Source organism: Phaseolus vulgaris, chromosome 2 (genome assembly GCF_000499845.2).
Source record: "Phaseolus vulgaris cultivar G19833 chromosome 2, P. vulgaris v2.0, whole genome shotgun sequence".
Taxonomy (NCBI): Eukaryota; Viridiplantae; Streptophyta; class Magnoliopsida; order Fabales; family Fabaceae; genus Phaseolus; species Phaseolus vulgaris.
Genome location: NC_023758.2, coordinates 4,975,908 through 5,002,558, shown reverse-complemented (window position 1 = coordinate 5,002,558; position 26,651 = coordinate 4,975,908). Strand labels below are relative to the sequence as shown.

The 26,651-nt window shown below is 32.5% G+C and overlaps 2 protein-coding genes across 3 annotated transcripts; both read left to right on the top strand.

The window, feature by feature from the left end:
* Positions 1–1,746: 1,746 nt before the first annotated feature.
* LOC137810468 (chaperone protein dnaJ 10) lies at positions 1,747–17,108 on the top strand. The gene is made up of 10 exons (XM_068611732.1): positions 1,747–2,235; positions 2,710–2,769; positions 3,333–3,415; positions 3,573–3,732; positions 12,195–12,324; positions 12,622–12,780; positions 15,839–16,017; positions 16,109–16,189; positions 16,278–16,436; positions 16,598–17,108. The coding sequence occupies exons 1-10, from the start codon at positions 2,149–2,151 to the stop codon at positions 16,706–16,708; spliced, it is 1,209 nt and encodes a 402-aa protein (XP_068467833.1). The 5' UTR covers positions 1,747–2,148; the 3' UTR covers positions 16,709–17,108.
* A 2,652-nt stretch (positions 17,109–19,760) lies between these two features.
* On the top strand, positions 19,761–25,428 carry LOC137810467 (UDP-rhamnose/UDP-galactose transporter 2-like). 2 transcript variants are annotated; one of them, XM_068611730.1, is made up of 6 exons: positions 19,761–19,900; positions 20,172–20,304; positions 20,729–20,913; positions 22,313–22,513; positions 24,458–24,619; positions 24,733–25,428. In XM_068611730.1, exons 2-6 carry the CDS (start codon positions 20,175–20,177, stop codon positions 25,093–25,095), a joined length of 1,041 nt encoding a protein of 346 aa, XP_068467831.1. In that variant the 5' UTR covers positions 19,761–19,900; positions 20,172–20,174; the 3' UTR covers positions 25,096–25,428. The 2 variants fall into 2 exon arrangements, with proteins under 2 accessions (XP_068467831.1, XP_068467832.1); XM_068611731.1 differs by having other exon boundaries at positions 19,784–19,900; positions 20,175–20,304.
* The last annotated feature ends 1,223 nt before the right edge of the window (positions 25,429–26,651 follow it).

The window sequence follows — 26,651 nt, the reverse complement described above, 5'->3', positions numbered from 1 at the left end:
TTATTTGTTTATTACTAATGCGAATTATTATATATTCAATGATGAAAATCAACTTCTTAATGGAGCACGAAGGTTATATAAAATCTACATCCTTAACCCCATGCACTAACTTAAAACATTACATTGATTATTTCTTCCTGCACCTCTATATGTTCTTTTGTCATCCCATATAAAATATAAAAAGACATTTTTATCTTTTTGTGTCACTCCCATATTTTGGATTACATAATTCAAAAGTTAATCTCGAATTTGGAAATAACTTAAAGAGAGCTTACTTGAGTGTGCATACATAAGTATGTGGCCATGGGCTGATTGCCCTTTTTTTAATCCATAATATATTTTTAAAAAATGGTATTTCGGATTGTATAATCTAGAAGTCTGGATTTAAGAGTAACTTTTGGATTATGTAATCCAGACACGCATTTGAAAAAAAAAGGGCTTTCAGATTACATAATCGGAAAGTTAATTTAGACTTTTGAATTATGTAATCTATAAACTAATCATACATCTAAAAAAATGTTTTCAAATTACATATTCCAAAAGCTAATTAGGGATTTAGAAAAGGACTTTCGGATTACATAATCCAAAATATTACACAGGAACATTTTTGGAATATCAAAAAGTTTATGGAGGTGGGAAAAGAATATATGAAGGTGTAGGAAGAAACAGTCTCAAACATTAACCATCTCCCAAAAAAACCCTAAACACAAGACCGCATGCTTAAAAAATGTGTTCTAAAAATCGAAATCCAAAATATTTCTGAATAAAAGGTTTTGGAAGTATTTTTTATTTACACTCTTCTTTTGTGTAAGGTTATTTTTATCATTTTCAATAAGAGATTAGGTGCATGTTGAAATTGATATGGTACAGGGAGAAATTGTCCTAAACCAGACCACCAACCTGAAACCTAAAACCTCAGATATTGGACCTTGAGCTGGAATCTTGAACTCAGACCCAAGATTCTCAACATTTAACCACAGGCAAGTTCTTTCTACACCCAATCATTTTTAACCTGCACCAACATAATTTTTTATTTTCGAAAATACCTTTATTCCAAAAATGAAAATCCAAAATTCAAAATAATACATTCTGGAAAAGTTTATCCAAAATTCAAAATTCAAAATCTCATTTCGGATAAAAAAAATCCGTATTACATAAAATTCATTCCGGAAAAAAAAAATCCAAAAACATTCCAAAAAAAAATATGCATAATATATAACCCTATTTATTTAAGGGTATTTTCGTCTTTTCATAGTGAAATTGGGTGTACGTGCAGGAACTAATTGCCTTAACCACAAACCACCGTAGATCCAAAATCCCGTGCCTTATCCGAAACCTCTAATTATAAACACTCAACCCATGAACTCTATCCATTTACACTAAACCTCTTATCTTAATTTTATAAATCTTAAATTATTAACTCTAAATCTCAATCTCTAAACCTTTGGTATTTTGAAAACTAGTTATGACAAAACTCTTAAATATTTAAGAAAATATATTTTTAAATTAAAAAATTAAAAGTAATAATTAAGATTAACTTCTCTAATAATTTATTTAATTTTTTTAATTTTGAGAAATAGTTAAAATTAAATTTCTTTTTAAAGCGAACACATTGATTTGATTTAATTCAAATTTTATATTAAATTAAAACTATTATTTATTGGTTGTTATAATAAAATTAATTATTGTAAAATGGAAAATATTAGCCGTATAAAATTTGTAAATGTTGTAAGGTTAAAGAATCTTAATGACAATATTTAAATACAAAAGACCAGAAAAGAGTCTCCAAAAGCTGAAAGGACTAAGATAATATTTTAGAATGAGAAGATAAAAACATATTTTTTAAAATTTCTAAATTCATTTACCCATTATGCCCTCATATTTTGACCGAGCTTGTGTTTATCCACGAATCTGTTTTTTATTTTTTGTTTTTTAATAAATGGTTTATGTTATGTTATTTTATTTATCAGGACTTGCTACGCTATTTTGATTGGAAGGGTAAAAAGTCGGAACCACCGGGAGGCAGGGCTTCACACATAGAATTGCGCGGTTGCCGCAGTCAACGTCCCCGGGATTCCGAAGTCCAGAACAACCAGAAGAGGCGGAGAGGGTTTTTCTCATTGGAAGATCAATCAACTGGGCTTTGAGATGGTGAAGGAGACCGAATACTATGACGTGCTGGGAGTCATCCCTACGGCATCCGAAGCAGAGATTAAGAAAGCCTATTACATGAAGGTAACACTCTAGCTTTTCGATCTTTATTCTTGTTCGCGTATTTGTTCTCTCTTCATATCCAATAATGCAACTCATAAATTGATTATTTGACCCGATTATACGGTATTACGCTGAGCTACGTAACTCTTTTACTTTGCAAGCTATGTTAAACCTCAATAGATCCGTCTGTTCCCACTTAGCAGTTTAAATAGACAGAAAATAGCAGATGCGTATGTCCTATGGCTGGATCTGTCCATTTTGTCGAATTCAAAATGAGTTGTTCACTCGTGATGTTTGCTTTCTCTATATATAATACCAACTAAGCTTATGTACAATGAAGTTGAAATGCTTGTACATCCAATGGCAGTCTGACTTTGGAAATCTGAATATAATTTCATACTGTTTTGATGGTTATTATCTATTACCTAAATTTAAAACAAAACCAAGTGGTTTGATTATGTTATTTATACCTTTTCTTCAATACCTTATGTGCAGGCAAGGCAGGTGCATCCAGATAAAAACCCAAATGACCCTCTTGCTGCACAAAATTTTCAGGCAAGAATATTGTATTTCAGTTTAGGACTATTTAAATTTTAAGGGTACTGAATGCCATCCGACCCGGATTGCCTAGTTAATTGTGTGAAAATAATTTTCCTCTCTAACTATTTAATGATCTAAATATACTACTAGCCTTGCACCCGGAGTAAGTGAATCCTCACCTAACTAAATTAACAACATTAACTTATTTTTCTTCACGATGTGATCATTAAATCAACAACCATTTTTCTCAAGTTCATGTTATGTTAAAACATCACATAACTTGAATTCTCCATTCTAGTACCAGTCAGCATATTGGAATTTGCCTTGTTGAATATGAACATATACACCACCAAATGCTTATAATTTTTATGGAGTTTTATATTGTTCTGCTGTCTCTTATTGTCAATTTTCCCATTGCATGTGTCAAACATGTCTTCAAAAAAATAGGTAATATCATGATGTGTTAATACCATTATTCTTAATTCAACTGTTTTTTATTATATATTATGTATGTAGAGCTAGAATTTTAATATTGTTAAATAGTTATTCCCTACATGTTTGATACTCTGGTTTTTTAGGTTTTAGGTGAGGCTTACCAAGTACTGAGTGACCCAGGTCAAAGGCAAGCTTATGATGCTCATGGAAAATCAGGAATTTCAACGTCAGTTTCCTTTTTTAAATTAAGATATTAATTAATAGTTGAATATCAAACATGATAGGAAGTGGAAATTTGTAATCTTATTAATGAATTTTACAGCATTTTTTTTATAAAATCATTTCTCTTGTGCTAATTTATGTCTTTTACTCATTCTTTTCAGAGAAGCAATTATTGATCCTGCAGCAATATTTGCAATGCTTTTCGGTAGTGAGCTTTTTGAGGAATATATAGGCCAGTTAGCCATGGCATCAATGGCTTCAATGGACATTTTTACTGAAGGAGAACAATTTGATACTAAAAAGTTGCAAGAGAAAATGAGGGTATAATGATATAGTCTTTCTTCTAACTGCATTCTTTTCTTTTCTGACTTCTTTTTCTATATATGCTCGTGTCTTGTTAGAAATATAAGAAATATCTATATAAAAAACTGCATTCTTGAAATATCTAAAAATCTTGGAATATTTCTAACATAAATAAAAACTGCTTTGCTTTGTGACACTTATTTATTGTTGTGTATACACATCACCTCTCACTAGTTATCATAGGATTCTTAATGTGACCATGCATGTTTTAACTAGTTATAACACACTAATAGTCTAGTCTTGCCTAATTGTTTTTTGTTTTAACTAATTATAACTTCAATAGTCTAGTCATGTTTTTTGCATATCAGTAGCAACTAGTTAGGATAATTACTAACTAGTTGCTACTGATATGCAAACTTCACAAAGCAATCTCTCCCAATTTCTATGTCTGAGTTTTTGTTTCAACAGTATTGCTGGGGGGATTAACAACACTACTATAAAAAAATAAGAATAGGAATTACTAACTCTATACTGTTAGTTTTCTTTCCTCTATAATTATAATGAGATATTAGGACTTGTATAAGAAAGAGGTGCTACCTAATAACACAATAATCTGGTAACTATTTTAACATTTAAAGCTAGGAGAGTAGATGTTAGCTAGTAACAATGTTCTATTTTTGTTTAGTATTTGGTGAAGATGGGCACAAGTTTTTCTCTGTTTTGCCTATATCCAGTTACTAGAAGGCCCTGTTGAATTCTTGTTCCCAAAATGACAATCAGCCTTCATATGCTTCTTTGGTGAAAATTAGGATTAGAGGCACTATGAATAGCCGCTTGGTTATTGCCAGTGTTGTTAAATACCAGATGGCACAGCCATAACAGTATGGCGTGTCGTATTGGCAACCGTTACCATCCACTATTTGTACATAAATATCTCTGACATTTCTGTCGTGGTGCTTGCCATGGACATGGCATCGCTGTGGTTCGTGGCACCCATGGTGAAAAAATGTTTTTGGGGTGTAGTTTGGCCAATTTTCAAACAACCCAAAAAGCCAAACACCCTCAACTGTTTGCTCTACCCTGAAACTGCCATCAATACTAAACTCAAGAGAACCATAGTGCAGTCTTCTCCTTCTCATAGTTATTTTGTTAACTGCGCTGGCAACCTACCAACAACTTGCCAGTGTCCAGAACAATGCAGGCTACGTGAGCTATGGTCACTTCTTCCTAAGACTCATTAATTCGTTTTTTTTTTCTTCCTGTTTGTTTGTTTTTATTCTTGAGTCTGTTTCTTTTTTCTTTTCCTCTTTTCTTCTTCTTTTTGTACATTCTTCATAGCGTGCTGTGTGTTATTTTTTTTTTTTCAGTTCTCCATTTCAGTTGTTTCTCTCCTTTTCTCTTTTTAGCCATGTTCTGTTTTCTATTTGGTTCTGTTTTTACATTCTCTAATTGTTTTTTTCTCTCGTTTCCTCTTTTGTTACAGATGTTCCTTCTCTATTTGGTGCTTTGTATTTTACTGTAATATTTTTTTACTCTCTTTTTCTCTATTTTACAAAAGTTTTTTCATTTTGGTTATCTGCTTTTTTACAGTTCTCTGGGTTTTTTCTTCCTTTTTACAAAACATCTATTTCTATTTAGTGCTATGTTTTTTCCTTTCTGTAATTTTTTTCTTTTAAATTTCAGAATTATTTTTTTTGTTTTTAGATTTCTTCAACTAGGAAGGAACAAATGGTTGTAGTTGAAGAATCTGTAGAAGATAGTTGTGAGAAAGAAGAACTAGAAGTAGGATTGCCAAATGATAATTTGGAAATATCAGAAGAGGAAGATGAAGGATATGTCTCTTTGGATAATGAGGAGAATGATTATATTGGGTTAGAAAAGGGGGATGAGGATGAAGATTAGTTTGTAATGAGTCATTTTGGTTTTTAGTATTGCCTTTTTGTTATGTGATGACAATCATGGGATTGAGACTTTGATGAATGCTATGAATTTTAGTTTTATATTGGTTTTAATATATTTCCAATTTCTGCTGTTTTTTTTTTAGTTTATATACATGTGTGCAGTCCACCATGGCTTCTACCATATTTATAGGACAGATTTTTTGCTCACAGCTATTGGCCATTATCAGCTATTGATAACCTTGGTTGTTGCTTTGCACAACAATATTTGAATCCCAATTGTTACTTACAGAAATAATATTATGGTACTGTCATTCACATGCATGACTACAAAAATAGGGCCACCCTAACAAGGATGGAAGAAAACAAGGTTGTCAAAATTGCTTCTTTAAAAGTCCAAATTGTAGTATAGCTGGACAAAATAATCAAAACCATAGTCATCTGTCAATCCTCAAAATCTACCTATCAAAGAAGTGGCTCTAAACTTGTCCAAACTGCTTCATCGCATTAAATTTTTTACAAAAAGACACCAATGACATGATTATTGATACAATTTTAACCCTATATTGTTGATAGATAGTTATATCCATCATAGTAGTCAATAGTGTACTGTGACAGATCGGTAGTGACAGATTCATTAGCATTAGCGGCCATTGCAGATGCAATAGTGGGCAAAACAACAGCTTTTTCGCAGTGCTACCACGATTTTAGCTACAAAATCCCATTTTTACCTCTGAAAAAATGTTGAGGGTTTTTTTGGCAAATTTTCTAATGCATTTTTTGCTTTAGAAACATAATAATAGGTTTCAATCCTTTATTCCTTGACTGTTACAAAAAAATTACACGTTTTGACCTCTATTTCTTTATGCTTTTTCACATGTTTTCAATTCACATTCTGCAATTTTTTTCCCGTAAGTTATGTTCTTTTTCTATTAATTTCGTCATCATCTTTCATTTTTTTCTTTATTATGTTGGTTTTTTGCTCCTAGATTGTTAGGGAATGTGCACTTAGTAAGAATTTACGTAATATAAAATAATTTAAATAAACTATAATAACATTCAAATAAAAGTTAAAAATCTTATCACAATCCATAACTGCACTCACATAGATTTGCATCCCTGTAAAAATGACAATTTGACATCTGATTCTGATTCCAAAACTAAGGTCTAGCCTTGGTGTTATTAAAATGTGGCAAATTATACTTACATTTGTGTTTCAACATGGTATCTTAGAAGGATATAATAGTGATTCTCTTGAAAGTATTCCATATTAAGACGTAATAGCTTATTTCTTACTGTTTGTCTGAAGCCCTTTATTTTGTGGGCATCCTTTCTCCTTCACAACAGTGGGTTCTTGTGATGTTGGGGTTAACAATTGATGTGGGGTTTGTAATCATTATAATGACAAAAGAAGGATGCCAAGTTATTGATGGTTTGATAGTAACAAAACTTCATGCTACAACTGAACTTCAACTCGTTTTGCAGAAGATATATTGGTGTGAATTTGATCAATTTGTGTAATTGATATAAGCTTTATTAGTTGACTTTAGAAAGGGTGTACCAACAGAATAAAACACTATTGCCGTGGTTAATTGAGGGGGCCTAGATTATATTTGATTTTAGACTGGTTGAATTGCTTTTTGATTCAAAAGTTAATACAAGTTGGCCAGAGCCCACAATAGAGTTTGACGAGTCAACTCAATTTTTCTACCTAAAAGCATAAACTCTTAGGAGTTGAATTGTGAGCTTGACAATAATGTTTTAATTTGTGCATTGAACAAGACAGATGTTTATTTTTCTATAATATTAAAGTTGTAAATTAATAAATCTTTTTTAATCTGCACATTATGTTATAATTAGATTTGATATAAGTAATTATAGTTGAATATATACGTTGTTATAGATATGCAATGAACAATGTAAATTGTTATATGAGGTTATTTTTAAAAGCTTGTCAAATTCTTTTGACAAATTATTGAAATTCAATTGACATAGAAATAGAAGATGGTAGATTGAAAATTATAGGTGATTAAGAAGATCAAGTACATAAAGATTAAAGGCTTGTGGTTTTAGATGAGAGAAATTTTGATTAGTTAACTTAACTAGTTGTGAGGATAGTTTGTTAAATGCACATCTAAATGAGAGAAAAAAGAATGTTGTAAATGTCTAATTTTGTGATTAAGACATTTCTATTTTCAGTAACTGTTCTTGGTTTTTAAAATCATAAATTTCTCCAAAATCATGCAGCCTATGCCTCACCACCACCACACTCTAGCACTAGGACCAAAAAACAAAAGGAAGAGAATGAGATAAAACAATTTTCAGAAGTTAATACATTGTGGATACACTTGTTGAGTGGGTGAATTTATTTAGAAAACAATTTTTAAACCAAAAAGAGAGAAAGAAATCAAACATGGCCTAAGAATTTCACTCTCCAATTTGTATATACTAATTTATAACACTGGATTTTTAGTTTGTATTTAATTTTCGCAATAGCAGTCTTCTCTATGTTACAATACTACTCTCCCTTTTAGCAACAAACTAATGTATGCACTCTATACACTTTTTTCATGTCACCATAAAGAAAGGCTAGTAATGCCATACTTAGCAGCCAAACAGGCTTGAGTGGACTGCTAAATTATCAAGGGTGACCTTCATAGTGTAAAACTATTTACTCTTTACCTTTAAGTAGAGAAATCAAATCGCAAGTCTAATTTTGTTCAAGGGCATGGACATTAGAGAGGGTCTCAAATACTATGGTAGGATCAATGAAAGAATCTAAGAAGCTATAAAGCAACTAGTACAACTAGATCAGCCATCTTAAGAGACAACACAAAAATACCTTACTTATAAGTAGACTTAGTAATTGAAAAAATTAGGGAAGAAACCCTACTTGTGATTCTATTTTGCTATCTTTAGTCATGATTAAACAATGTCATTGGTGCCATTTTGAATGATTTTTTTTGCTCACAATGACTCGCTAACTCAATAGTTAACTTGTGAGTTTGCTCCAGTCTACTTCATAATCAAGTTTACATGGGAGTTTACACATAGACTAAACTCAAGCTCGTCCAAGTTTTCGACTTAACCTACGAGTTTGAAAACCATGATATCATGTATATAAGAATACAATCTCGTTTATTTTTATATTGCAATCAACCTATATAAAACAAAGCTTGTTGTATAGTTTGTGTTATAGTTATATAAATAAGGAACTAATCCTATTAATCAAGAGTATCTAGATTATATATGTATTATTAGGAACACTTTTATTTATTCTCATATAATATCTTTGTTATTAGAGGATATCAAATGTCTATTTCTTATATTGTTTCCTTTTTTTCTCAATATAAAACACCATGTTGTTTCGGAAACACGATTTTTCACGAGATACCATTGGTCTCAGAACGAATTTACACGTTTCTCTCTTGATCTTCATATGTATTTTGTCTTTGCTAATGCCCCTTTCTTTAAGTCTATTCCGTATTATACAGTTGTTCATTCGAGTGACGACATATGTAGTCACTTTCTTACCACCATCATGTTGGAACAATTGGCTCTATAGCGGGGGTTGAATAGAGTATGTAGACTCCTTCTCACAACAGACTAGACTATACCATCTAGTATCAAATTGAGCAAACCACACCACAACATGTTATGTCTAGTTCTCCTTAAGCAGACAACTTAAGAGGTTCCACTAAAGAAAAAAGGATTACACCTTCTCCAGCTTATCAGAAGTGCTTATCAGAAGTACACAAACCTCTCCATGTTACAGAGAGTACACCAACCACTCTTGGTTTAACCTGTCTTAATCTCCTTCTAAGATTAAGGCCTTTCAAGAAAATAAAAGAAGACAAACAGTACAATCAAAGCTGACAAGACAAAAATTCACTAAGTAAAGGATTACAAGTCTTTTGCACACGCCCACAAACGACACCTTAGAAAGTAAAGATAGATAGTCTTGTATTGCACTTGTGTTTTCTTCAATTTTATTGCTTTATATAGGCTTGATCAATTTGACTGTTGAGGCTTTTCTTGATATTTGCTTTATCTTCACAACAAATCTTCATCTTGATTCTTCAGGACGGGCTTCTTCAAAACTGCTTAAGGAAACAATTCAAAGATGTTTGAATATATGGCAATTGAATGTAATCAAGACAAATATGCATAACTGCACTAGTTTCCTTATTAAGAAGTTGTTAGACTGTTGATCATAAACCATTTTTAATTATAGATTTCATAGTCATTTGGAAAACATTTTAAATGGTTAATGTTTATCTATAAAAACTTGATCGTAAGGGCTTAGTTATCATTCTTAATTCATAATTTTCATTTTGTATGGTCTATTAGATCGTCTATTGTTGAGACTTTCTATAGATATTGAATGATCTATAAGATCCTCCTACTGAACAAAAACACATGTTAGTATATCCATATAAAATAATCATATTTAAATAAATAATACACATAGAATGTTTATTATCATCAAAACATATGGATGGTCTACTAGCATCAGACCGTCCAATGGGGTGTAGATCGTCTGGGGTCTTAACATGTCAATCTTTCTTCATCACCACCAAATGACTCTATCATAACTCGGGATTTTTCTCCAATACCTTTAGGTATATCAACACCCTTCACGACCTATTGAAGTTCTAGTATGGGATCCATCTTTGATGAATAATGATATAGAGGTCATGCTTAATCCTTCCCTGACACCATCTCCTGTATGGGGTTTGGTCTCCTTCAAAAATGATTGGCCTATTGCTATTTAAAAAGGTATACATTCTACCCATAACCCTCCTCCACACTATACAAACCTCAATTATCATCAGTTTTCTACCATACATTGTACTTGTTATCTTCTATTCCTATTCCTAAATCTTTAGATAAAGCTTTATCTCACTTAGAGCGGCAACAAGTGATCATCAATGAATGTGTTCCCTTCAAAGTAGTGGTACTTGGGAGTTGGTTCATCTTCCAGATGGCAAATCAATTGTTGGGTGTCACTAGTTGTTTACTCTTAAAACAAGACCTGATGGTAATATTGATCGCTATAAAGCTCAAGTCATTTTCAGAGGATACACAATACACAAAAATATGTTGCCAAGATTATACTAACACTTTCTCATCTATTACAAAAATGACATCTATTCGGCTTCTCTTTTCCATTGCAATTGTTCACTAGTGGACTATGTTTGAACTTGACATTAAAATTGCATTTCTACATTGTGATCTTAATGAAGAAATCTATACAGAGCAATCTTCTTGATTTGTTGCGCAATGGGAGTTGTCTAATATGGTATTATGTTGTCTGCATAGGTTCCTATATGACCTGAAGCAATCACCCCGTGCATGGTCTCAAAGTTTTGAGACTGTCATCTAGTAGTTTGGAATGATACAAATTGATGTCCATTCTTTGTTTTAGCGTCATTCTTCCCAAGGTTGTATCTATTTCATTGTAAATGTGGATGACATTGTTATTATAGCTAGTAATAAGTAGGGTATTGTACAACTAAAATAATATCTTGCTCAAAAGTTCCAAATAAAAGTGACACAATCCAAGGATGGTTTGGTCACATATAAGAGAAAATATCCTCTCACTATTTTAGAAGAAACACAACATTTTAGAAGAAGCACGGATGATAAAAGTTAAGCTTGTGAACACGTTAATGGATTCGAGTGTCAAACTTGTACTTGACCAAGGAGAAGCACTTTTTGATCATGGGAGATACAAATGATTAGTTTGTAAATTAAATTACCTCACTATGACTTGTCTTGACATCACTTTTGTAGTGAATGTTGTAAGTTAATTTTCAAATTCTCGTGAAATCTTTGGGATGTAGTTGTCGGATCCTAAAGTATATTAAGAAGGCTCCTACGAAATACCTCATTTATGAGGATAATGACATACTCAAATTGTTGGGTATTATGACGCTGACTTGATAGGGTAACCAAGAGATAGACACTCCATTTAATGGTACCGTGTTCTTGTTATGGGTAATTTAATATCGTGGAAAAGTAGGAAACAAAATGTTGTTGAAAGAACAATTGCAGAAGCAAGATGCAAGGCAATGACACTAGTCACTTGTGGTGAGCTCATATGGCTAAAGCAACTTCTTGAAGAGCTAAATTTATAGAAAAATCCCAAATGCACCTTGAATGTGACAACCAAGTAGCATTACACATTTGTAATCCTAACTTTCATATAATTTCATATGAGAAAAACTGGAGTGTGGAGACATCACCACTAGATTTGTCAACTGTAGTGAGCAGATGGCTAACATATTCACCAATGTCTCTAAAAGGACCAAGGATCGATCATATTTGTAACTGGTTGGGTATATACGACTTTTGTGCTCCAACTTGAGAGGAGTGTTTCAGATACCCAATTTTGACATCTGTTGCACTTTATTTAATTTTCTCTTTCAACAACAAAAGTTTTATGTGAGCAATAGCTAGTTCATCTTTCTTTTATTTCCAAAAGTTTGACATGGCCATCTTGAAGAAATTAAATCTTTATCCTGTCTTAGGTGCAGTAGTTTATTCATTGTTGTTTTGACAGATTTGTTCTTCCTACAGGTTGTTCAAAAGGAAAGAGAAGAAAAGCTTGCAGAGATATTGAAAAATAGACTCAACCAATATCTCCAAGGAAACAAAGAGGAGTTTTTAAATCATGCAGAAGCTGAAGTAGCCCGGCTATCCAATGCAGGTACTGTTCCCTAAGAATAATTCCAGGCATGCAGACATGAGGATGAAAACATTATATAGCTGCAAAATTACATTATCAATTCATGGTTACATTACATCTCATTTTGATGCTTTTTAAGGTCACATGTCAGTCTGTGGTTGTAGAAGTCATTGAAATTTATTGCTTTAATTGTATACAAATAATGATATGGTTAAAAGATTGACTTTACATCATTTGTCTAATCTTGAGTGTTTGAATATCAAAATAACATTACCAGGACTGTTGCTTTTTCTGAATTATTCAGTTGTTATTATACAGCTTATGGGATTGATATGTTGAATACCATTGGCTACATATACGCAAGGCAGGCAGCAAAAGAGCTAGGGAAGAAAGCAATTTATTTGGGTGTGCCTTTTATTGCTGAGTGGTTTAGAAACAAAGGGCATTCTATTAAATCTCAAGTTACAGCAGCAACAGGTGAGCAACTTTTACTTTAAAGCCTCTCTGAGCTGTGATACGGTTCTTGGTGCTAATCATGTGATAACTTCATATAATATCTGTATTTCTCTCTCTTATTTTGGATGTTGGGTGTTTCTTTAGACTTGGTGGATTGAATTGACCACCCATAAAGGCTTTGGTAAAAAAGTGAACCTATGCTTTCATGTAAAAAAGGAAAAACAAAGTATTTTGGATCTGCTTGTGAGTTTTATCAATCAAATGGATGATCTATCTGTATTACATTTCACAATCAATATGGACAATTCTTCACGGTTTGTTGGACTTCCACCTGATCTTGCTTCAAATCAAAATCAGATTTATCGGGACCCACTGCTCCCACCAGTGACAGTCCAAAAGCAGTTGTTGCGTCTCTTAACTTTACATGCTTTTGGATCATCTTCCACTTCTAGTTGGGATTCTTGCCCTTGTCTCACACTTATCCTATTGTGGAGGATGTGGTGGTCGTGGACGTTTTCTGTTTGCAACTTCTCTAAGAATAGGGGACATGTTGAAGCAAAGTATCAAATCAAAGCTAGGGAGCAGTGAGGTTTAGTCAATGTAGCCTAAGTCACTGCTTAGTCTTAGATATTACTATCTCTACCACGAAATATCATGAGTTTCTCCAGCTTTGTGCAACCAATGAGGTTGCCTCATTTGTTATTGCTATGGCACAGTCCACTAACCCTTCATAATAATGTCCCACAACATTTTCAGGGGATATAATTCCTACTACCTGCCATTTGATTAACTTCATGCCCTACTCGTTTCTAAATAATCAGATTTCTATTGAATCTTCATCCTATTCCCTTACAAGTCTTTAAGAATACATCTTTTTTTCATGATCTCACTCAAGGTAGAAATACATTATCTTCAAATTCCTTGAAATATATTTTTCTTGGTTAATTTGAGCTACGAATGTTTCTCTCTGTAACCTTAATAATGTCCGGTCTATGACTTTCTTTTGAAAAATACTTTTTTCTTTTCTTCCAGCTTTGAAGATGTTCTAGAGGTTTGACCTAAACTTCCAGTTCGAGTTGTTACTCTTGTTCAAGCATCACTTTCTATTCCTTAACCTCCTACACTACTCGCATGAAAAACACATACTCAATTGACACCACCTCTAACAAATCCCCCAACATCATCAATTGCTTCCACCATTGTTGCTTGCACCTGAACTTCCTTTAGTACTTCACAAAGGTATTTGGTTCACTTGTGCTTTAATCCTAAATGTGCTTTAAAATTAGGTTAAAAGGGCAATTAGGGACAAGGAGAACATGCTTTAGGTTTAAGGAGAGATTTGACCAACATCCTGAGAAGTAAGTTTTGATCCATTAGCTAAAGTAATAACATGAGAAATTTTAGGGTGAGAGATAGAAGAAAATAAGGAAGCATTACCAAAAATGTGATCAGAAGCACCTGAATCAATTATCCATGAACTTTGACACTCCAAGGCTTGATAAATGCAAACTTTTGACAAAAATAGAATGGGTGAAAGACTATGCTTGGGTATCGGACTTCAACCTCAGATATTTTTTATATTCTTCATTAAAGAACTTTGGCTTAGAATCTTTAGATTTTGAAATATTGGCTGCCTTGACAGAAAAGCCATGTAAGGAGTAATAATTCTCTTCGGTGTGACCCATTCTCTTACAATATGTCACGCTCCTCGAGGTGCATAAGACCCAAGTGTCGACAAACAGTGGCAGGTGGCGGATGACTACGAACAATAAATGAATAACTTGAGAAAAATACAAAAGATAGAGCATGAATTTTAGAGAGTGTATTTCCCTTTCTTAGGATCTCATATTTCTAATAACTTTGGAGACATGACATCAACTACAATGTATGAGAGAAAGAGAAGAGAATATGAAAAGATATATCTAGGAACTAGGTACAATAAGAAGCACACAACAACTTTACAATAAATTCTATTTAAGACAACTTAGAAGGCTTAATCACTTGAATATCATGAGGCCAAGTATCACATTTCCAGTTAGTGTGATTAGTCAATTCTTGAAGGGGTCCATGTGATAGTCATTGGAAAGTTTCTACTCCTTCGATACCACAAAAATGCACCAAGCCATGGATTAATATATGAGGACAAAGGCAATTGCATATTTGACACCGATTGGGTTGGATCACCATCAAACGTGAAGTCCATTTCTGGATATTATGTTCTAATCAGAGGAAACTTGATCCCCCTAAAGGAGCAAGAAGCAAAAAATGTTTCTAGTTCCAGTGCTAAAGTTGACTGCCATGCAATGCAATAGCTGCTTATGAGATTACCTTCTTAGGCAACTCCTCCAACAATGAAAATTTGAATGCAGTCAAGAAACTCGTATGCAACAGTCAAGCTTCTATTCACATTGAGTAAGATCCAGTCTTTCTGTGAATGGACCTAACAGAGATGTCGTCTGTCATTTTTTGGGAGAAAGAATGTGCTTTCAAGAGAAATCATCACTATCTTTGTTAACTCTGGTGACCAACTTGCAGACATGTTCACTAAATCCCTCAAGGGCTACTGTGTTCATAACAAGTTTGACTTAAATGACATATATATGCTCCTCCTAATGGAGAGTGTTAGAGATGTAAGTTGGCTACATTAAATAGAGAGATATGGTATGATTTGATAAGGAAATATCTTACCAAATATTTCACTTTATTAGGTATTGATTTTGTTGGTTAGTATTGTATCTTCATTATAAATAAGAGTACTCGTGTGCAAGCCTCTCTGTAGTGTCTGTTAGAAATTATTAATCTCTTTCATAATTCTTCCTTCTGATCCTGGGAGCTGGACGTTATATTCTTCCACTTCTTTTAACTAGAGATTCTTTTTTCCTTTTTTTTTTTCATTTGTACTGGTATATTTTTTTCTCCCGAATAAGCCCCATATCAAGGCTTTTATTTGGTCTGTGATACTGAATGATTAGTATTTGTCTCTAACTACTTACCTGTTTTGTTTTGGCTCTCGGGACTTGCTAATGTGAAAACATTGCGCAGGAGGTTGATAATGTTTTTTTCTTTGCTGTGGTTGTAGGGGCAATTGCTTTAATCCAATTGCAGGAGGATATGAAAAAGCAACTCAGTTCAGAAGGGGACTATACTGAAGAGGAGCTTGAAGAATACATGCAATCTCACAAGAAATTAATGATTGACTCTTTGTGGAAGCTTAATGTGGCGGACATTGAAGCCACTCTTTCCCGTGTTTGTCAAATGGTTGTTTTTTCTAGGCCAATGTCACTTAGTTGCATAAAGTAGATTTAGGGGCTGGCTATGTTTAATTTAGATCGTGTGTGATTCGCTTTAGGTTCTTCAAGACAACAGTGTCAAGAAAGAGGAACTACGTGCTCGAGCTAAAGGGTTGAAAACTCTTGGTAAAATCTTCCAGGTGGTTTTTCTTTCCCTACTCTTCATATAATTTTAGCAATATTGTATACTGATTATAAAATGATTCTGAATTCACGATTCCAATTTAGAGGGTTAAGTCAGCCAATGGAAACGACAATGAAAGTGTACCAAATAAGGCAGTGCACAAGTTGAATGGAAGTGAAACCAGCAATGATGCTTGTTCTCCCAGTACATCACCCAAATCTTCAAGTCCTGAATTTTCGAGTGATGCTTCATTTGCATCCCAGGTGCAACATTTCACGCTGATCCTTTAATTCTTTCTTTTCATTTGGCTAGAATACTGTCATATTTTTATACAATTTAGGCTAGGTTTTCTTTCTATTTGATTTATTTGAATGTAAATATTTAGAGTGACATGTTATACTTGTTTTGATACAAATGAATGTAGAGCCCCTACGTGGAGGCCCCGCACTTCGCTGGCATGCAATTTGATTATAACTTTCCTAGGCCAACCGCCCCACCGGGTGCCCAGAGACCTACAACAACCAGCAAGGATTGAATTTGATATCCCGTGTGCAGTTTTTTTTTGGGGGGAGAGGTATGTATCTCTCGTGTGGAATGTGCCTGTATCAGGGTGTGTTATTGTATGTATCACTCTTGTCGAATATGCCTCTATGTGCTGGAGATGGCATCTTTTCGGCGGGGACCGCATTGTGCAGTGTGGTTTTGCATGTTTAATAATTCTATACATAGATGAGGGGAAGATATTTTAAAGTAGTGTTCTCACTGCCAGCTGGCCGTGATTGGTTGCCATGTATTTTGAATAGTGTATTTTGTTGGGGTGCCTGCACTTAGGTTACATTAAGTTTCATAAGAGGTAGTGTGAGTCCATTTTAGAAGGGATTCCTGTGTAATAACTAAATTCAACACATGATATATATGTTTGGGTCTTAGTTTTATTCATGCTGGGTCACGTACCCCTCCAATGCTCGAGTGCCAAGTATGATCTTGGTTTTGATTAAATATTGTGTACGAGATCTTTAATAGTTCACTTGCTTAAAGTTTGTTTGCAAAACAAGTAGCCACTGAAACATTACTAAAACAAGTGCAAACAGCGTATAATCTTTAAAATTTCAATACAACTCTTTCATGTAGTAGACCGTGTAACACATTTGACGGTCTACCCTTTTGTTCTTTATTCTCTTTTTTTTTTTTATTCTTTAACTATGAAAATGAGGTACACTTTCACTTATTGAAGAACTTGTATTCAAAACAATTTCAAAGCTTCTTTATTTTTTGAGACATGGATAAACACAGTTTTTTCGATTTAGGCTTATAGTGAGGGTTAAAAACAAAAAAAAAAAAAGAGTATAGAATCGAGAAGCTAACAAGTGGATTATCATGAAGGTAGGATAATATGGCTAGTGGATTAAACAAAAATCAATCATATCAGTTTATGCATGGAAATTACATTTGTAAAATAAAGAATCAAACTTAATTTTAGAGTATAAACAACATGAGTAAAAACATACCAAAAAGAATATTAGACACACCAAAAATGCGACTCAAGCATTTTTTTATAATCTTCTTTTCTTTGCACAAAATCAAAATATATTTCACAATTATCAAATCTTTCATTTCTTTATTTCAAATTACTACGTTGATATTTTCTTTCACAATCAGTCCTAGATTTTGTTCTCGCTTTTTTCTTTCAAATATTATGTTTCCAAACTCCGTTTAGATTTGTGTATTTATTATGACATAATGTTGTTGTAGAAGATTTTCTTAAATAATATCTTCGAAGAAGATTTGTTTTGTTTTATAAGTGTTTAACAAGAGATTTTCAATTTCAAAAATTCGAGAGAATATCCTTGTAAAAGATTTTTTTGACATATTTGCAGATTTTAATTCTCTAATTCTTTATCTTAGATTTCGTTTTCCGTTTTGGTCCAAAGAAACAATTTGCACTTTCACATGTTTCGGCTCACTCGCAGTTATATCATATCATATAGTCTAATGAGACACTTCTATGAAACGAACCATCAAATCGTTTTGTACCAAAATAAATTCAATTAGATGAATCTCAATTAAAATAGTAGATTTATTCATGATTTTAGTCCAATAATCTATAAGTAAAACTTTGAAGTATGAACAAAATTATGATCATTGGGACTTATACTTTATTTGTTAAAATCCAAATATGTAGGTCTTTGATTTATCATTTAATCTAGGCGTGCGCACTTCCATAGCTTCTTCATGAACCTCCATACTTTTTATGAAAAATCTAAAAAGTAACCTTGAGTTATACAAGCTTTCTTTTTGTAACCTTGAGTTTCCTCTTTCACCGCAATGTTAGATTTTTTGAAGCCTTCATCCAGAAAGAGAGGGAAATGCCTCCCAAACCACCTAGTGTGGGTTTATTTGTTGGATTGAACAAAGGTCATATTATTACATGTAAAGAGTTGTTTCCACGGTTGCAAAGGAAAAACCAACAAAAGAGTACACTTTGTGAGGAGCCTCATCACAAGGTTGTTGGTTTTTCACCTTACGAAAAAACATATAACTGAATCATTCAAGATTGAAAAAGATAAGATGGCACTTAAGATTTTGAACTGTAGAATTCAAAATATATTTTTGGATTTGAAAATACCTTTCCAACTCTACAATTTCAAATATAAATAAAAATATCTTTCAAATTCTACTATTCAAAATATAATATTATGTTTTTCTATAATAGTTTGTAAAAATTTCTTTAATCTAACACTATTTATCACTATTATTATTATTTATTATAATTTTCCCATTATTACTTATCACTCTATAGTATCATATCTTTTTTTCTATAATTGAAATAAAGCATAATTACCACCAATTCCTTATTAAATTATTTTCTATGAGTTGAATTTTAACTTTAAAATAAAAATTGAAAATTAAAAAAATCACAAAAACATATTAAAACTAAAACTAATTATTAATTTTTAAAATTTTCTGTAAAATGAATTATTTAATAATAATAAAAACATATATATATATATATATATTCAAAATATGCTCATTTTTTTAAAAATTACCTAAATAAAATCATCCAACTTTATTTCGCAAACTATATCCATTTATTGTTCATACATTGAAAAAAATTAATCGACACTGAAAAATTTAATCGAAATTCGGCTCCTGAAGAATCGAATTCAATCCAATCCGGGAGTGAATACATTGAGAATTAAAATGAAAAAGAGTTTATTGTAGTAAACCTTTTTCAAAATGAATTTATTTTGGGAAAAAATATAAAAGCATATCTACTTAGTCCGTTTTTGTGTTAGTACAAATATTTATAATTAAAAACATATTACTAAAATTTATAGTGAATTATAAAATAATGTATACTGAAAAATTATCATTATAACAATTATTTTTTATTAATTTTTGTAATATTATATTTACATAATAGAAGTACTTATAATTTTTTTATGTTGATCTTATTTATAAGAATAAAAAAAAAAACAATTCACATTGTTAAACGATTGCTATAGATTAAAAATAAAAATAAAAATAAAAATGTGATATAATGATATTCCATGTATGTGCTAACATGTGTTAAAAAATGAAGAAAAAAATAAAGCAAATTTTCAAATTTAGTTAGGACGTATTAGGAGACAATCATGTGAAGAAGGAGGCAGGAAGGGAGTGTTGTGGGAGGAAAGAGACATAGGCGCAGGCAGAGCTGCAATTAACAGAGTGGAAGCGCGAAACGGTCCTCCCCGGCTTTCCTTTTCTTTTTTTTTGTTCTGATATATAATTTGAGTTCATCCCAGTCGCACACGATTAAAGCGAGGTTGAGATTGAATTTAAATTCGGAAAAGCGAACTTATGCCACTGTACATTTACAGATCTTGTCCTAGTGTATTTCCTCAGATCTAGTGTTCCTAAAGCAGTTACCATTTCACCACTCAATACTCTTCTCTTTCTCGTATATACATACAAATTATATTGATCGGAATTGCTTTTGGTGCCCTCTGAAATAGAAGATGGAAAGCGAAAAGAAAGCTTCATCGATATCTAATGTGGGAGCATGGGCCATGAACGTTGTCAGCTCCGTTGGGATTATAATGGCCAACAAACAGCTTATGTCCAACAATGGCTATGCTTTCACCTTTGGTCAGCCTCTCTCTTCTTAACTATTATTTCTCCATCTTTGGATCTGAGACTTAGACTCTTAGATCTCTAACTTCTTCCATCTTATTTCTTATCTCTTCTATCTTCTGTTTCCGCTTACTTCGATGCGCCCATTTTTATGCTTCTGTATCTCCTCTGTCGGTCACGATCCAAATATCCATGCCATTTTCTTCTTTTTTTTTAAAATATTTCCCATTTTATTAAAACTAGTTTATACTTGATACTGACTGTTGTTTATTTTATTGGAGCTTCAAATTATTATTGTTAGTTTTATCTTTATGGGAGATTACTGTCATGATTATTATACTCTATAAGTATTATGTGCAAACTTTTAATATTATTAGTTTATGCTGGTGACTTGTTGAGATCCTGCCCTCTAATCTTCTCTTTTCTTACATTTTTTCAGCCAGTTCGTTGACTGGGTTCCACTTTGCCGTAACTGCTCTCGTCGGTCTGGTGTCAAATGCTACTGGTTACTCAGCGTCAAAGCATGTTCCTTTGTGGGAGCTCATTTGGTTCTCACTGGTTGCCAATATGTCTATCACCGGGATGAACTTTAGCCTCATGCTCAACTCCGTTGGATTCTACCAAGTATGGTTTTATGACGACATTTTCTGCGAATAGGGATATCATATATCTTGTTCATGGCTTGGACAGTACAACTTTAATTTTCTTTCCTGTTAACAATTTCATCCAATAGTCATTTTCGAATCCTCATCCTTCTTCATAAAACTCAGACCATTCCATCACATTCATACATTTTTTGCCAAGCATGCAGCAGGGCAATTATTTGACGCCTTTCATTCTAGAAGGTGTAATGCCTAATCTGTGGTTCAGTCAGATGTTCGCAATGGTGAATTGAATATGTGTAATATATGTAAGTTGTTGTATTGTGAATTTAAGGAGCTTCTGATGAGTAAAATGGAAAACTAAATACAACTAGAAACTTTGTGTTAATGAATCCATTCTTATATTATAACCCGACCTAAAGAATCTGATGCTATGAATTGAAGCATATAATTGCTAGTAGAGTTGGTATGTTTTGAATTTTGATTGCCTGCATGGTCAATTGAAAAGTTATAATGAGGAATTTCACCTTTACCTGATAGTCGTTGGTTTTACATATTTATGATTTAACTAACTGCAGCTGTGAGTAGTAATGACAACCCTAGAAGTATTAGTATCTAAAGAGATACTTACTGCTACGTGTAGTAATGAAAGTTTTGCAAGACGAAAGTTATGATGGCCTGAACATAAAATTTTAGTCTTTAAGTGCTCTTTTAGATGTAGACCTGTTGTGTTTAGGTATTCCAGGGATCTGCAAAGAAGAGATGAAAAATCAACTACCAGGCTCTACTCCAATGTCTAAGTTAACATTGAGAATAATAAAGATAATGCTCGGAAGAGGAGGGAATAAATGAGGCTTTCACTGGAAGGACCTTCTTAGTGGGCTTCCTGCCTGTAGTACACAACTTATGATATAAAGCTGTTATCTACGGTATTTGTTACAGTATGGTGTCAGGTTGATTATTTTAGTTATTTATTTATTTTAGGATGAGAGGGAAAGAGAGGCTAAGATATGCAAATTTTATAAGCTATTTATTTAGATTTTTATTTTAAAATTCTACTCTCCACCTTGTTTTTTATAAAAAAAAAAATAAACTTTTAAAATTTTAAGAGCTTTTCTCTGTATATTTGATCAAACTTCTCTTTTTAAGGGGAATAAAAAAGTAGAAAAAGTTTGGCCAGGCACCTTAGATTGTACTCAATTTTTCATTTTAGAGAAGCAAGTGAGTTACTATTATGACATCTCAATTATTGTGTACTAGGAGGTCTGTGTCGCGTTGTTACAGACTCATTTACCCATATTCTCATGACTCACCTTTGATGTATTCTAAATCATAGCCACCTTGTCATTCTCATGTTTTCACTTCGAATTTTCACTACTGCTTTTTAGTTGTTAATTTTCTCATGTTACGTGTGGTCACAGATATCAAAACTGAGCATGATTCCTGTGGTTTGCGTGATGGAATGGATACTTCACAATAAGCACTACTCAAGGGAAGTGAAAATGGCAGTGGTGGTTGTGGTTATTGGTGTTGGTGTTTGTACTGTAACTGATGTAAAAGTTAATTTGAAAGGTTTCATGTGTGCCTGTTTAGCAGTTCTGTCAACATCTTTGCAGCAAATTGTAAGTATTATTCAATGTTTCTTCTCTAATATGCTGGCGATATAAAATTGAGTGCTATTTCTGTTGTGATTTCCTTTTCACCCATCATTTTATTTATATGAACTGGTGCACTTTTAGGTGAGTTCTGGGCAGAACTTCATTAGATTTAAGTGATAAGTTTCTTAATATGATTTAACTTGAAATGATAATAAAAAATTATTTGTGTTTACTTTCTTAGTAAGAACAAAACAATGACAAGATTCTCTAGGAAGCTTACTACTGAACATGAATTTAATCCTAATTGATCATATAAGTATGAAGGTTTGTTTACAAGAGACAAAAGGAAAGAAACATAAGACATGAATGGACACCGTTAATGGTGGAATTAAACAATATAGAACACGAGAACAATAACAAGAGACAATTAAAAACAAGATATGAAAAGACAAAGGTGGAGGAGACTTAGGAAATGAAAAGAAGAGCACCACTTGATGGAGATGCCTTCATCTTCGTGATAAGCTCAAGGAAGAATCGTCACTTGCCTCCTAGGAAGTCAAGATCCAAGTAGGTAATCACTCACACAAGAGTGTTCTCACTGTGCAGATTGGTTCAGTAAAACCTTGTTAAGGTTTCTAATTGTTTGATGGCACAAGATCACCAGACTGTTTGTCTACATCAGACCATTAACTTCTTCTAAGACTAGTATCGTTTAGATAGACTGCCTAAGTGACGATTCAAGCTCAATAATAGGAAGTATTGATCACGTGGCTTCTCCACTAGTTTAGGCATGTTTTACGGAAGTTAGTTACTACAATAGTTTTGTTGTATAAATAGGAACCTGTGTAGACAGATATCGTTAATTGAGAGTTATTCAACTGATAATTGCAAGTTGAGTGAGTTTACTGATAGATAAATTTAAGTTGTAATATCTGGTTATAGTGAATTTTGTGGTGGATGTAAGTTGAAATTCGTTAATACTTCAATTGAACCACGTTATTTCTGTGTGTGATTCTTTCTTGTTCTTCTCTTGTTTATCTTTTACATGTTTCATTTGCTGCGGATTCTTTGCTATCAGTTTTCTATTTGTGTGGTAGACGCTACTATAGTGAATTTGATTTGAGTTATTCCATAGCACTCACACTATCATATATTCCAAAGTAATGTTACATATGTGAGTGATGGCTATTTATAGCTTGAGTTCCGAATTTGCTATGCCTAATGACACTCAAAGGTGTCTTTAGTTACATGTAAATGAGGGATCTAAAACCCACTACTAATGCCTAGCTGAAAATTTCAAAACAAAAGGAGGGAAAATTTGAAATTAAAAAAAATGAAACAAAGGAATTTTCGTATTGGCCAAATTAAGGACACTTCTCTTACTTGCTCATGCTTCTCACGCTCCTTTGGTCATGTTTTCCTTACCCTTATGTTGATTATAGTTGGCCGAGATTCTCATCTTAGAATTGGGCTCCAATTTGAGCTTGATATTGATGCTTCCTTCTTGCACTTCTTATTTTAATCTTGGCCATCCTTCTTTTATTTTGCTGATAAAAAAAAATCCTTCTTTTATTTTTTTGGACTTTGAGATGTTATTTTTACTATTTGTACCTCTACAATTAAGAAATAAATTCCTACATTTAACAAGTTCAAGAAATACATGAGAGAGAGGAAGAATATTTTTGTTAGCAAAAATAACTTGTCTAATCATGTTTCTTGTTATTCTTCTAGAGATAGTGTGTTCTTGCTCATTTTCTTCTTGTCCATGAACTCATCATTAGGTGTCGTGACTAAGCACGGTTCTCCCCTTCTAATGGCCTGTCTCTCACCTGTAGTATCAGATCAGACTAGTTTTATAGTTAAATGATGAGTACAGCAGAAGATAACGCAATTTGTGTTTTATGCGTGATGTTGGTGGGATTTATTCATTTTAATAACTGATTCTTTTTTTCACCTTTTCTGTGACAGTCAATAGGTTCTCTTCAAAAGAAATATTCAATTGGATCTTTTGAATTGCTAAGTAAAACTGCTCCCATTCAAGCGCTTTTTCTTCTTATTCTTGGTCCATTTGTTGATTACTACCTTAGTGGCAAATTGATAACCAACTATAAGATTTCTTCTGGAGCCCTTGTAAGTTCCTTTTCCCCTATTGACACCAATCTGTCATATTCTGTATGTATTTATCTTCAAATATACAAATATTGTTGGATTATTCTTTTAAATTGTTTCTTTAACTTCTGCAGTTATGTATTATTCTTTCATGCTCGCTAGCTGTATTTTGCAATGTGAGCCAATACCTTTGCATAGGACGCTTTTCAGCCGTTTCCTTCCAGGTTTTAGGCCACATGAAAACAGTATGTGTTCTGACATTGGGATGGCTGCTATTTGATTCGGAGCTAACTTTCAAGAATATCATGGGAATGATTATCGCAGTTCTTGGCATGGTAATTTATAGTTGGGCTGTTGAGGCTGAAAAGCAACCAACTTCGAAGGCATTACCTCACCACGCCAAAAACAGCATGACTGAAGAAGAAATTAGACTATTGAAGGATGGATTAGAAAAGATTCCTCTGAAAGATGTTGAACTTGGTGAGGCTGAAGGATAGATTGACTCAGATTTGGTGGTGAATTGATGATAAATGTTGGAGGCAATTATATCGTGTATTGCTTTAATCTGCTTTGTGCCTTTTGTCTAGTTCACATAGTAGTAAAACATCGTTTCTATTTGCTTACACTGGCACGGATCCAGTTTTAGAAGTTGTGTTCCTGTTCATCAGCAATGTTTCTTTATTAGTTTTATTTATTATTTTGTTATGTTGAGGTTATTTATTTGGTGTGCCAAGAAATTGCTAGATAAACAATATGATGGCACCATTAAGATTATAATGTGTACGCTAATGAAAAGCGATATCAATCCACTCTTGCACTCTTTTTTTTCACTTTCTGACTTTTCATATTTTGAATACAAACAAAACATAATTGATTGCTCTTACGAAATGCATTTATCATCTCATTAATACTTGTTTATGTCATTTTTTTTAATTCTCAATTTTATTGTTTTTTAAATTTAATTTCATTAAAAAAAATTATAATTTATACTTAGAAAATAAATTAATATCTATGAATATAATTTCTTGATATTAATCACACATTATTCAATCTCACATAAATTTGTTTTCATACACATTTCTTTCTGAAAATCTAATCACCTAAACCAAAATCATATTTAGAAAGCATTTTTATTTTATTTTGTATTTTATATATATGTGTATGTAAATGTGTGCGTGTGTATATGTGAATTGAAGATAAAAATAAAATATAAAAAGTTTGTATCGATTAAAATAAAGAAGCAATTGAATTCGTGTAATAAAAACAGACAAAAATCAATTCAATAAAAAATATTAGGAATTTATGAAATGTGATTAGTGTGGCACGGTTTTAGAGTATGAAATATAAAACCTAAAGAAAAACTCATGAACAACAAAATACAAAAAATGGAAGATAAAAGAAATGAAGAGTTCGATTAGTGCAAAGAAAAAACAGCACTTAAATTTGTAGAATTCAAGATAATATTGAAAAGATATGCATACCTATAGAGAATTCATGAAAATTGAAAGATTTTTTCTTCAATCTATCTTCAATTTCATTCTTGAGTTATTTTACAAAGGATACATGCTCATAAAAATTAACTATGAAATATGAAGAGTTTAAGACTTGTTTCGTTAGTGCATACATCTTTCTAAATAATGTCATTACATTACATGGAATATGAATAATCTAGAACTTGTTTGGTTGGTGCATATAGTTTGTCAACCAAGACTCTTGATTTTAAAACTAACCTTATGTTCAAACTACTTGTCTTAAATTTATATTTTAAAGAAAAAAAAAACATATATTCTATATTTTTAAAGCTAGAGAAAGGGAGAGAAGAGTCCAAGCAATCTAAAAGACTTTTAAAGGGATTGTAACAAAAAAAAGCATGGTTAAGGATTTAGAGGGAGATTTCATTAAGCCAATAAGACTTTCTCTTGGAAAAGATAAAAATGTAAAAGAAATAAGTGATTCTCATTTGTACATAGATATTACTTTGTATAGGAATATTCTCTTTAGGTTTCTTTTGTTTGGGATATGTTATCCTAAGTTACAATAGTTAACCCTAAGC

Excerpts from the sequence above, each read along its gene's own strand:
- LOC137810468 (XM_068611732.1), top strand. The coding sequence starts at position 2,149 with ATGGTGAAGGAGACCGAATACTATGACGTGCTGGGAGTCATCCCTACG. Across the intron at positions 12,325-12,621 it reads AGCCCGGCTATCCAATGCAG|CTTATGGGATTGATATGTTG; the intron begins GTACTGTTCCCT and ends GTTATTATACAG. Across the intron at positions 16,190-16,277 it reads CTCTTGGTAAAATCTTCCAG|AGGGTTAAGTCAGCCAATGG; the intron begins GTGGTTTTTCTT and ends ATTCCAATTTAG.
- LOC137810467 (XM_068611730.1), top strand. The coding sequence starts at position 20,175 with ATGGAAAGCGAAAAGAAAGCTTCATCGATATCTAATGTGGGAGCATGG. Across the intron at positions 20,914-22,312 it reads ACTCCGTTGGATTCTACCAA|ATATCAAAACTGAGCATGAT; the intron begins GTATGGTTTTAT and ends GTGTGGTCACAG. Across the intron at positions 22,514-24,457 it reads CAACATCTTTGCAGCAAATT|TCAATAGGTTCTCTTCAAAA; the intron begins GTAAGTATTATT and ends TTTCTGTGACAG.